General features: G+C 55.4%; 1 protein-coding gene across 1 annotated transcript in view; it reads right to left on the reverse strand.

Annotated features, from left to right (window-relative positions):
- Dtx1 (deltex E3 ubiquitin ligase 1) overlaps positions 1-10,316 on the reverse strand; it is a 37,678-nt gene extending 27,362 nt beyond the window's left edge. The window contains exon 1 of the mRNA XM_045133095.1: positions 9,397-10,316. Coding sequence (XP_044989030.1) covers positions 9,397-9,655 — 259 coding nt within the window. The 5' untranslated portion in view covers positions 9,656-10,316. The remainder of the gene's footprint in view (positions 1-9,396) is intronic.
- Between the last annotated feature and the right edge of the window lie 2,340 nt (positions 10,317-12,656).

The following is a 12,656-nucleotide window of genomic DNA, read 5'->3' on the forward strand; positions in this document are numbered from 1 at the left end:
TTATTGCCAGAATCCTTCCTGTATCCTGTCACCAACCTGCCATTGTGCCTGGGCAGTGGAGATGCCAACCTGGATTGGCTCCAGAGGGGTTGTGGGAGGGGCCCAGAGAGGGCGAGGCACTTTCTCAAGGGGCAGAACAAGGGCTCAGCTGTGCTGGACCACCCAGAAGAGACCTGGCCCCAGACTGTCAGCTCCAGGGACCCCGAAGTAGCAACAGCCTCATCCTGGGATTTCCCTGATACCCAGCTTCCAGTGTCACCCCTACTAGGATAGAAGAGCCGCAAGGGCAGGGATTTCTGTCTGCCTATTCACTGTAATATTCCAAGCATCTGGCACATATTAAGTGTTTAAGTTCCTGATGAGGTTTTTAAGTTTTTTTCAAGGTAGGATCTCACTCTATATTTTATTTTTATTTATTTGGGAGAGGGGGGGAGAGACTGGGTATGTCAGGGGCTCCAGCCACTGCAAATGAACTCCAGATGCGTGTGCCCCCTTGTGCTTCTGGCTTATGCGGGTCCTGGGGAGTTGAACTGAGGTCTTTTGGCTTTACAGGTAAGCGCCTTAACCACTAAGCAATCTCTCCAGCCTGGGGCTCACTCTATAGAGCCCAGGCTGACCTGGAATTCACTGTGTAGTCTCAAGCTGGCCTTAAACTCAGTGATCCTCCTACCTCTGCCTCCCAAGTGGTAGGATTTTTTTTTTAATTTTTTTTAAATTTATTTATTTATTTGAGAGCGACAGACACAGAGAGAAAGACAGATAGAGGGAGAGAGAGGGAATGGGCGCGCCAGGGCTTCCAGCCTCTGTAAACGAACTCCAGATGCGTGCGCCCCCTTGTGCATCTGGCTAACGTGGGACCTGGGGAACCGAGCCTCGAACTGGGGTCCTTAGGCTTCACAGGCAAGCGCTTAACCGCTAAGCCATCTCTCCAGCCCCCAAGTGGTAGGATTAAAGGTGTGTGCCACCATACACCTGACCAAAAAAAAATTTTTTTTTTGAGTTAGGGTTTTGTGTAGCCCAGCCTAGCTTTAAACTCCCTGTGTAGCTGAGGATGACTTCAAACAACTTCTTTTTTTTTTGGTTTTTCAAGGTAGGGTCTTACTCTAGCCCAGGCTGACCTGGAATTCACTATGTAGTCTCAGGGTGGCCTCGAATTCACGGTGATCCTCCTACCTTTGCCTCCCAAGTGCAGGGATTAAAGACGTGTGCCACCACGCCTGGCTGACTTCAAACTTCTGAATTTAATTTCCTGAGTGCTAGGATTACAGAGTTGCGCCACCACACATGGTTTGTGTGGTGCTGGGAATTGAACCCGGGGCCTTGTGCATGCTAGGCAAGTCCTCTACTACCTAAGCCATGCCCCCACCTCTGCAGAATGAATGAAGGCTGAATGAGACCCCATGGTAGATGCTGCTGTGAGGTCCATATTTGCTAATGGGGAAACTGAGGCCCAGGCAGGATGTGGCGTTTGCTCAAAGTGACAGGTTCTCCTCATCACGATTCTTCCTGAGCTACTGGGAAGGGACTTTGGAGGCTGGCGCTCACCCGCAGGATCCCGAGACAGCCTGTTACAGGTTGGGGCTGTGTATTCTTGGTTGGGTGGGTTCAAGGTGTGTGGTGGGTGTCCCGCAGGACACAAACTGCAGGGACCCGCAGGCTGTCCTAGGGACTGACAGCTGCTGGGTGCAATGCTGTAGCAGTGGCCAGGTGCAAAGCTGAAGGCTCAGGGGACAGCAGTGGAGGGGCGCCTGAGAGTTGGGGACACGGTTGCCTCCCACGTGTGACCATATTCCATGCTGACCCCTCCTCATCACCTTCATCCGGTCATGAGAACTCTACCTCTCTCACCTGTCCTCCCAAGGAGCCCTCAACACTCCTCCTCCTCCACTGTCACAGTCTGCCTGGCCCCTCTTTGCCATCGACCTCACCATCAGACATCGATGCCCCATCCTGACTGCTAGCCCATGTTCATCTCTCGGTCAAATGCCACAGATGCCAGGGCTGCAGGAAAGAAAGAACGGAGGGGAGGGGAAGTGGCGAGGCGCCTGCCCAGGGGCTGCGATCGCGCAGGCACCTGTGGAGCTGCCCAAGCTGCCGCGCGCGGCCTGACACTGGGTGTGGGAAGCCAGGAGTGCCCAGGCCTCGGCGCTGCGGCCTCTTGCCTGGTGGCAGCCTGGGCAGGTGCCTCTACCTCCACACTTTACATTCCACATGGGCACAGTGGGCAAGGGAAGTACAGCTCATTGGAGGGAAGGGCCTGTCCTGCCCACTTGCTATGGCACCAGCCTCCCAGGATCCCATGATTAACAAGGTTGGTCTTGTTCTGTGGCCCTGGGTCCCCTGGGTCCTGGCTGCTAAAGGGCATCAGCTGGCAGCCCAGCCTTCCGGGCACCGAGGACACCAAGAGACTTCCTTTCCTCCTCCTCTTCTTGGCACAGCCTCCAGGACTGGCTGCTACTGCTCCACCCAAGTGTCCTAACATGGGTTTGCTAGTCCACAGGAGGCTCTGCCTATGGGAGGGCCTCCTCCCGGACCCCAGGCAGCGTCCACATTCCTGGGGACACTCTGGGCCTCTCCAAAAGTTCTAATGTCCTTTTTCCATGTGAGTGCCACATCTAAGAAATGGTCTCCAGGTGTTTCTCAAGCCATCCTATCACGTTTGATCTTCACAGTGACCCTCTGGTGAAGGGACTATCCTCACCCCCATTTTATAGATGAGAAAAAGGAGGCTCAGAGAGGTTAAGTGGCTTGCCCACGGTTACACAAACAGCAGAGGGCCAAAGTGGATTTTATATCTGTCTGCGGACCACATGCATCAGAGAAGGGTTCAAATGCCATTTCTGTGACAAGCATCTACGCTTCTCTCCACCAGATTCTGACATCCATTTGATATTGATTGATATGACTCAGGAATTGACTGATTGGTGATAGATTTTTTTTCTTTCTCTTTGAGACCCCAAGATCCAGGCTGGGGCACAGATGACCATCAGATAAAGTAATGATCAACTTGGGGTACCAAAAAGAGGCTTTGGGGTTAGACAAGCAACCACAGAAGGGGTCTGTTAGAAGGCACCATGGGCATGCAACAGGGTGTGGGCACGCAACACTGTGTGCTTTAGCTGGGCCCAACGGCCCTCTCCTCCAATCCTTCTTGCCTGGCAGGCATCAGACTGCACCCAGGCCTCCCTGGCTGCCTTGAGGGGATCCCAGGAGTACTGTAGCTAGAGAGCCAGGCCCTGGAGTCTCCAAGGTAACTCTGGCTGACCCTCCCTGCCTTGGTTCAGACCCTGATAACAAGCTCTCGAGGGACAAGGAGGAGGGTGCCCAGCCCTTGTTTTCTGTCCTTGATATCTGACTTGAATAGCTGGTTTCAGCTTGGGAATGAAACGAAAGGTGGTATGGACCTTGGGAAGTTGGTCACTCACCACCTCTGGGCCTCAGTTTCCCTCAGTGGGAGTCTAAATCTGTAAGGTACTTTCCACGGTGACTATTCCCCCTCCTCTCTGAGTGCCTCTGTCAGCCCAAGTGTCCCAGGAAGACCATTGTCCTGGTGGGAAGACACACAGCTCAGCAGAGTGTGTGCCCCTCACAGGCAGTGCAGGCTGGGGGCGTGGAGATAGCCACTGCCTATTGTCTCCAGCCTGATGCCGGGCGGGGCCTCTGTAACAGCATCTGGCCTTGGCTGCCTCATTCCAGTGTGGACAGATGGCTACAGAGCATGGAGAGGAACGTGGGAGCCACCTGGCCCACAGGTGCCCGCCACTCCCTGGCCACAGAGGCTACGAAGTCTTCCATCAGCAGGGGCCATGTCACCTCTCTCTGCCTGTGTAGAGTGGGATGCCCTGAGACTGTTAGGCTGGGAGACCTTAGATAAGTCACTCACCTTCTCTGAAACAGTCTTCCCATGTGGAGTTTAAATTTTGGAGGCCCCATAGCTGGGTATGCAAATGACCCCTGGGGATGCCACACATACATGTGTGGCATTTGTGTATATGTGTAAGTCATTCTGAAACCTTTCCTCATGATTGGTGGGATACAACCCCTAACCCCAACATTCTGGTGGCTTTGGGGCTTCTGTGAGCTCACCTGGATGAAACCCTCTTGGCGTGCCCATATGTGGCCATCCAGGGTTGCCTGGGGTGGAAAGATAAGTTGAAGAAAGTTTTGAGGAGCCCTGGGTTCAGTGAGATCACCACCAGGGCTGAGCCAAGGGGTGCAGGCCTCTCATCCCAGCTGCTCAGGAGACTGAGAAGGAAGATCAATAGGTCAAGACCTGCCTGGGCAATGCAGTCAGATCCTTGTCTCAAGATAAAAAATCAGGGAGGGGGAGCTGGAGAGATGGCTTAGCGGTTAAGGTACTTGCCTTCGAAGCCTAAGAACGCATCTTTGAATCTCTAGGTTCCCTGTAAGTCAAATGCACAGTGACACAACTGCACAATGTAACACATGCACAAAAGGGGACACACACGTCTGGAGTTCGTTCGCACAGCTGAAGGCCCTGGTGCACCCATTCCCTCTCTCTCTGCCTGTCTCTCCCTCTCTCTCTCAAGTTAAAAAAATCAGAGGGGGCCGGGTGTGGTGGCGCATGCCTTTAATTCCAGCACTCAGGAGGCAGAGGTAGAAGGATTGCTGTGAGTTCAAGGCCACCCTAAGACTACATAGTGAATTCCAGGTCAGCCTGGGCTAGAGTGAGACCCTACCTTGAAAAAAAAAATCAGAGGGGACTAGAAAGATGGCTCAGTGGTTAAGGCAATTGCCTGCAAAGCCCAACAACCCAAGTTTGATTCCCTAGTACCCACATAAAACTAGATGCATAAAATGACGCATGCATCTGGAGTTTGTTTGCACTGGCTGGAGACCCTGGTGGGTTCATTCTCTGTCTTACTTCTATCTCTCTCTTTCTCTGCTCGCAAATAAATAAATGAAACATTAAAAAATATCAGAGGAGCTGGGCAGGCATGGTGGCACCCGTCTTTAATCTCACCATTCAGGTAGGAGGAACACTGTGAGTCTGAGGCCAGCCTGGGGCTACAGAGAGAGTTCTAGCTTAGCCTGGGCTAGAGTGAGGCTCCACCTTGAAGAAAAAAATAAGAGGTCTGGGAATGTAGCACAGTGGTATAGCACTTGCCTAGCATGTAAAAAGTGCTGGGTTCAAATCCCAGCACTGCAAAGAAAAGCAAAGCCGATCACCAATGTGGAAGCATGTGGGAAGCCAGCAACTAGCCGGCCTCTATTGGGCCTGGTCTCTTCATGAGTAGGCGGGAGGGGTTCCGGCCTGGAGGGCTTCAAAGGAAACTCAGCCCCCTTTGGGGAGAAGTAAAAACAGCTCCAGCAGCTGAGTAAACAGGAGTTCCCATGGGGCCTGGCCTCTCCCCTCCTGCCCACGCCCGCCTGACCTTGTACCACCAGCTGGCCAGGCCCGTGGCAGAGGCATAAAGGACGCGTGCACCTGCCACGGGCCAGCACGCTGGGCAGACTGTGTACGCAGGACCAGGGCTGGGGTCCCCGGGCACCTGCAGGGTTGGAAGATGCTCAGACAGGGCGGTGAACTGTAGCTGGGAGCCAAATTGACCCAGGTGGTGTTTCTACAAGGCTCACGGCTTTTATATTTATTTATAATCGCTTGAAGCAAAGAATATGTCAGGAGTCAAGAGAACTATATGAAATTCAAATTTTAATGTCCACAGTGTTTTATCAGAACACAGCCACACCTGTCCATTTGCATATGCTCTGAGGGCTTCCTCACTAAGGACTCAGGGTACAGATCCCACAAGCTAAAGATTTACCAGGTGTCCCATCAGAAAAGCCCCTCAGCTCTTGCATCAAGGCAAAACCAGCCTCCTGTTTTCCTCCCAAAGGAAACTTTAGCAGTAAAAACTTGCAGGGGCTCTTTTAACAGGGTCTTTTTTATTTATTTAAAAAACAGAAAACAGAGCCAGGCGTGGTGGCACATGCCTTTAATCCCAGTACTTGGGAGGCAGAGGTAGGAGGGTCACCATGAGTTCAAGGCCAGTCTGAGACTACATAGTAAATTCCAGGTCAGCCTGGGCCAGAGTGAAACCCTACCTTTAAAAACAAAAGGGTCTCATGTAATCCAGGCTGGCCTTGAACTTGCTACTTAGCCAAGAGTGACCTTGAACTTTTGGTCCTTTAAAAAACATATTTACTTATTAGAGCCTGGGGAGGGGGGACACAAATGGGCACGCCAGGGACCCCTAGCCACTACAAACAAACTCCAGATGCATGTGCCACTATGTGCATCTGACTTACGTAGGACCTGGAGAATCAAACCTGGGTCCTTAGGCTTCGGAGGCAAGCATCTTAACTGCTAGGCCATCGCTCCAGACCCTTTTGATCCTTTAATCAAGCTTCCAAGTGCATGTAATCAGTATATGGAGACTTACAACGAGTCTATCTAGGTAGGATCTTGGTGCAATTTCAGTACATATATGCAAGCTTTGGGTTTTGTGATTTTATGTTGGTTTTGGGGTCTTACAGCTTTGGTCTGTGTGAGTGACCTCTGTGGTGCCACAGCCTTGGTAGAGACATGATGTTGGGGCTCATTTTACAGATGTCGAACAGAGACGTGGGGAGGGGAGGACTCTAAGCCAAGGTTAGCAGAGGGGAGCCTGCTACTCAGACCTCCTTCCTGAGGGCAAGAAACCTTTTGCTGGGCTCCCCCCTACCTGAGGAGACAGCTCCCTCCCTCCCTCCAGAATCTCTCCTGGGGTCCCAGCCCCTCCCGCCCCACTCCTGCCGTCCCCCCTCCTCCTCACTGCGGGGAGGGGGGCGTCCTGGCAGGTGCCCAGGAGCCTGTGGCAGTGAAGTGGTATCTTCCCTTTTCCAGCACCAGAGCCTGCAGTCGGGGAGACACTGGAGGAGTGTAGGGAGGTGATGGGGGCTGAACTTCTGGGGTCCCCAGGAAGGTTGAGCATCATGAAGATCTAGGGGTTCGGCAAGGATGTGGGAGTGTAAGGACTCAGGAACTGAAGCGGGTGTGGGGCAAGAAGGCAGGCGCCACATGAGGAAGCTCTTGGGCAAAGTTAACAACTTGGTAGTCTTGGGAGACTGTTTCTAAGGAACCCCCTGGTCCCCCAAGTTATGGTCTAGAAAATATCTATAGCCAGTGTTCATTCTGAGACCACAGAATGCCAACCACTAAGTGAGTCAGGAGAAGCCCAACCCCTTGTGCTGTGGTCTCTCTGCCCACCCTCTAAGAAGGAGGAGCGGCTGGCACAGGGAACATGTATCTCTTTGCATTCTCCTTTTGGACCGCAGTGCTTCTTTATAAGCACAAAGACAAGGGCTAGAGAGATGGCTTAGTGGTTAAGGCACTTGCCTGCAAAGCTTAAGGACCCAGGTTCAATTCCCAAAAACCCACGTGGTGGCTCATGCACCTGGAGTTCCTTTGTAGTGGCTGGAGGCCTCGGCGTGCCCATTCTCTCCCTCTCTGACTCTTTCTCTCAAATAAATAAAAATAATGTTAAAATATAAGTACAAAGACTACAGGGGGCATCCCACTCTTAGGATCAAACTCCAGGTCTGGCTTCTGCTCAAGGCTTAACTTGTATTCCTGGTTTCCTGCCTTCCAAATGCAAAGCGCTTGAATGTATTCTTCCCCCACCCACCCAGGACTGCTGCACCGGCCTCTTGCTCTCATTCCTCAGGCCTCCTCACATTAGCCTTCTTGAGTGTCCCCAGACAGGTTTACTTTGTGCTCTCAGACCTCCTGCTTGTTCCTGGACCATGGGGGACAATCCTCGTAGCCCTCTGCTTGATACACAGTGCTGGGATGATGGGTTACCCGAATGACTGGTAGAACTCAGGGCTGTGGCCAAAGCCTGGAGTTCTGGGAACAGATACACTGAATGGTCACATCGACAAGCCGCCAGTGATGACTTCACCTGCCTTTCTAGGCTTCCTTAGGCACCACACACGGTCACACTGTCCTAGCGCTGCCCCGTGTAAGCGAGCTCTCCTTGGTGTGCTGTGGCAATCATGCCTTGGCCCTATGCTGTCCCATGTGGCCACACAGTGGCATGTTTTTAACTAACTTAATTTCAAGTAGCTACAGGTGGTCAGTGGCGACCTTACAGGGTAGCACAGCTCCGAGGAGGAGGAAACTTCCTGCTGTCCCCAATCTGGTCCTAGGCAGCTCTGTCACCCAGGGAGCCACAGCTCCCACTCAGGATTGCCGGGCAGCCCCTATGAGGCGGAGCCCTGTCACAGCCCACTACCCATCACGCATGTCTCAAAGGCCGAAGGTCATGAAGCAGGGAGCTCTCCACAGTGGTGACAAGCCCACTTGAGTGTGAGATCAATTTTGTCACCATTATCACCCATCACCATCTTCACCACCATTGTTCAACTCCTGATATGGTCATCAAGGCCAATAGCAACGCCCACACGCTCACAGCCAGCTGCACAGTGAGGCCACCAAGGCTGCCAGCGACACTGCTTTCTCTCCATCAGCATCACACGTCAGGCCCCGCCCCACATCGCCGCCACCACCGCCACCATCATCATCACCATGGAATCCCACAGTGGATGCCAAGCCACCCCACCCATCCACACAACCACCACAGTCTCCTCCATCATGGCTCTGACCCCACCACGGACACCACCAGCTCCCCCAGATGTGGCCTGACCATCCCCATGCCCCCTACCCCAGCTTTGCAGCTAGTTTGGCATGCCAGCTTCCACTCTGCACTCCAGCTGCTTAAGTTTCAATCCCAGCTCTGAGTGCAAATCCCTCAACCTCAGGGAGACTCAGTTTCTCTGACTGTAAAATGGGAGGACTAGGAATAGTCCTCAGACTTTTTAAAATTTTTGTTTTCTTCAGGTAGGGTCTCGATGGAGCCCAGGCTGACCTGGAATTCACTATGTAGTCTCAGATGGCCTCGAACTCACGGCGATCCTCCCACCTCTGCCTCCCGAGTGCTGGGATTAAAGGCGTGCGCCACCACACATGCCAGGCACACTCAGAATTTTGAGTGTCAAACCTCCACTAGGTTCTAGGCTGGAGAAGGCTCAAATTGTTTTTCTTTAATCCTTACATCATTCTGAGAAACAGTGATTTGTCCATTTTTTTTGGTGAGGAAACTGAGGCTCAGAGAGGTGATCTACTTACCCAAAGCCCCCACACCCAACTAATATATAAAACTAATGGAACCAAAGTCATAGCCTAGGTGAGGCAAGACTGTCTGTTTGCCCAGGAGGAGGAGAAGACTCGATCAGCAGACAGGCTCTTCTATACCCAGAACCGCCCCCCCCACTCCGCCACACACACACACACACACACACACACTCCCAAGATCTTTTTTCTGGGGAGGGGGAATTCTTAAGTCCTCCTTGATGTTGGAGGTGGCCTGGCCAGGCCAGTAGAGGTCTGCTCACCTGTGTCCTGCCGGAACTGGTGCATGGATTGCAGGTCGATGATATAGGGGGCTAGCTGGGCATCCACCTGGCCCAAGACCACCGAGCCCCGGGCATCTTCCTTGAGCACGTTCTCGATGTGGTGACACACGGTGGCCGTGTAGGGCCTCCAGCGGCTGTGCTCATTCAGCCACTCCCACACCACCACCCTGGCCACGTTCTGCGGTGGGAAGCCCAGCCCGTTCACCGGCACCATCACACCCTGGCTTGGCCGTGACATGGCCGCTGTCGCCTGGGGGGCCAGGTCCCCCCTGTTGCTGGCCCGGCAGCTCCTGGGCCTGGGAGCACTGGGGAAGTGTCCTCCTCCTCTTCTGACTGTCTCTCCCCAGGGCTGGCAAGGAGGGCTGTGGCCTCCTTTCTAGCTCCGGCTCCCTCTCCAAGGCCTAGAGGCCTCTGTTAGGGGATTTGTGGGGGGTGACAATCCAGGCTCCGAGAACCCCTTGGGCAGCTGTCACACATAGGACTGCACTGAAGGCAATGTCTTCTCTCACGAAGGGGGTGGCGGTGCCCCGGGTTCAGGTGAGGGAGCGAGGCGCCTGTCCCTCTGGCTCTGGCCTCTTCCTCGCTGGTCTCGGGTCCTTTTCTCCCCGCCACGCCACGCAGGGCCTGTCACCAGGGAGGCCCGGGCCAGCCTGCTGCTCTCTGCGGCGCTGATGGCCCAGCGACTGTGACCCAGACCCCGCGTCTAGCCTTGGCCGGGCGGCTCAGATCCCTCCCGAGGACAGTCCAGTCCTGTTCCCCGGCCCCTCTCCACGGCGTCCTGGCCAGCCCCGGGGGTCGCAGAGCACCCAGGGCTGGGATGCGGTGGCCTGGGCGGATGGAGGAGGGAGCGACGGGGGGCGGGGGCCGTGGGCACGCCCCACCCCACTCGTGCTCGCGACCTGCAGGAGACAAGAAGGGGCGAGGGCCCTTTAAGAGTGGAGAACGCAGCCCCCTCCCCCTCCCGGGAGTCGCGGTGGAGAACAATGGGGCGCCGGTGGGTGGGGGGTCTGCAGGGGGGACTCGGGGGTCCCCGCCCGCCCGTCCCTCGGGGGCACCTGCAGCGGTGAGCCCGAGCGGGTCCCCAGGCTGCAGCGCCCCGTGCGCGGCTCGCGAGCGTCCCCCACCCGGGGCCCGCGCGCTGCAGGGATGCGGGATGCAGGAGGCTCGGGGTGCCCCGGGCCCCGCGCAGGCACTGTCCCCAGGGGTGAAGCCACAGGAGCTGACGAGCGCTGTCCCCACCCGGTGACAGCGCCCGGGGCGCCCGCAAGAGCTAGAGACGTGGATCCCCCGCGCTCACCTCTTCCTCCCCGCGCTGGCGCCCGGCTCCCGGGAGGAGAGGACGGTCCCGGCCTCGGACAGACCGCCCTGCAGACCGACCGACGGACCGATCGACGGGCGCAGCAGCCGCTGGCGCCGCCGAGATCCCGCGGGTGGAGGCGGCCGCGCTCGGCTCCCGGGCGGGCGGGGCGGGAGGAGGAAGGGGAGGAGGAGACGGATCCGCCCCGCCCGCCGCCCGGAATCCCCGGCTAGGCCCTCCCGCCAGCCCGCGAGACCCGGAGGAGGGGGCTTAGGGAGAATCTGTCATCCCTGCATTCCAGGGGCTCTCAGTCCAGGGCCTGGTACACAACAGGCGCTCAATAAATGCTTGCACTGAACGAATCTGACCTAGAGACAGCTCAAAGGGAGCTGGGGTGGCCTCCTCTCCTTTTCCCACTATTTGCTGGGAGGGAAGATTCTCCCATTTCAGAGCCAAATGGATCCCTGGAGCCTAAAGAGCACAGATGGGAAAACTGAGGCCCAGAGAGGCAGAGGGTCACAGGCCCAGGATCAGGAAAGCTCCAACAATGTTCAAACCACCACCGAAGTCAGGGGAGCCCAGTTAGAGCATCCCGGCATCTCCAAAGCATCTCCACAGCACCCACCTGCTCCAGGATAGAGGGATGGGGCAGCTTCTGCCTGTCTCCAGATGAGGAAGCCCAGGCAGGAAGCGGACACTTTAGAGGAAGGGACAGGAAAGTCCGGCTCCAGGTGCAGTCACCTGCAAACAATAGAGGTTCAATAAATGCAGGGGGCACTTGGTGGCAGCAATTCGAGTGTTAAGGGACACTGGACGTCTCTCTGTCCTCTGGCAAGCTGGACACCGCAGCTGAGGACACACACACACACACACACACACACACACACACACACGCACACGTCAGCTGGGAGGAGGTGGCCCCTGGGGCCCTGTGTGTTTAGTTTGAGGAAGATGAGGGATGGGGCTGGCGTCTGTCCCGAACTCCAGCCTGGGGCTGTGAAGCAGGGTCAGCGGCCTGTTTGGGAGCTGGTCCAGAGTGGCCCACGCTGACTCCCCTACCTCCCCAGGGCAAATGGAGACTAAGCAAGGTCAGGGGCGGGTTGGGCTGGTCGCTTTCCCAGCGCTGGACAGGACGCGGCCAGCTGGAGCCCCTCCCCGCCCCCCTCTGGGTCCTGCAGGCTGGGCTCCAGGTCACCGCCGGCCCTGCTTTGCTTGTGCTGGCTGCAGACTGGAGGGGGTCGGCTGTGGGCGGTTCAGGCTGGGTCTGTGGGACAACCTCTGACACGGCCACCCAGCTCTGGGGTCTGGGGGTTCACAAAGGATGCTATGCTGCAAACTTGTGACTAGTACCTGTTTCTGAGAAAAGGGTCCCTGACAGCCACCCTAAACAATACCCCAAACCTTATGAGACAGAAGGGAGACTGTGTGGGGGGGTTCCAGAGTGGGGAAGAGATTGGCTCAATGTCACATGGGGATTTTGTTGCAAAAGGGAAAGATGAGGGGCTGGAGAGATGGCTCATTGGGTAAGGTGCTTGCCTGAAAAGACTATTGTTCTCAGTTGTATTCTCCAGTACCCACATAAAGTCAGTTGCACAGTGATGTATACAGCTGGATTTTTTTTTTTTTTGCAGGGGCTGGTGGCCCTGGAAGGCTCATCCTCTGTCTCTCTCTGCTTGCAAATAAATAAATAAATAAATAAATAAATAAATAAATGGGAAGAGGAACCCCACTCTCTGGACTTCCTCATGTTATTTAAGACCTGAGCAAATGTCACAGTCTTCCCTGACTTTGTCTCTCTTCCTCTGTGTCCCTGGTAAAACTTGACATGACACCCTGCATTACCGCAGCGGCCACTAACGGGAGACCTGTCCCCACTAGAGAGGAGTTGGATGTCAGGGATTGCACTGCTCCTTGTGCGTGCGGGTGCTCGGCCCAAGGTAGA

This window comes from Jaculus jaculus, chromosome 13, assembly GCF_020740685.1.
Source record: "Jaculus jaculus isolate mJacJac1 chromosome 13, mJacJac1.mat.Y.cur, whole genome shotgun sequence".
In the NCBI taxonomy this organism is placed as follows: Eukaryota; Metazoa; Chordata; class Mammalia; order Rodentia; family Dipodidae; genus Jaculus; species Jaculus jaculus.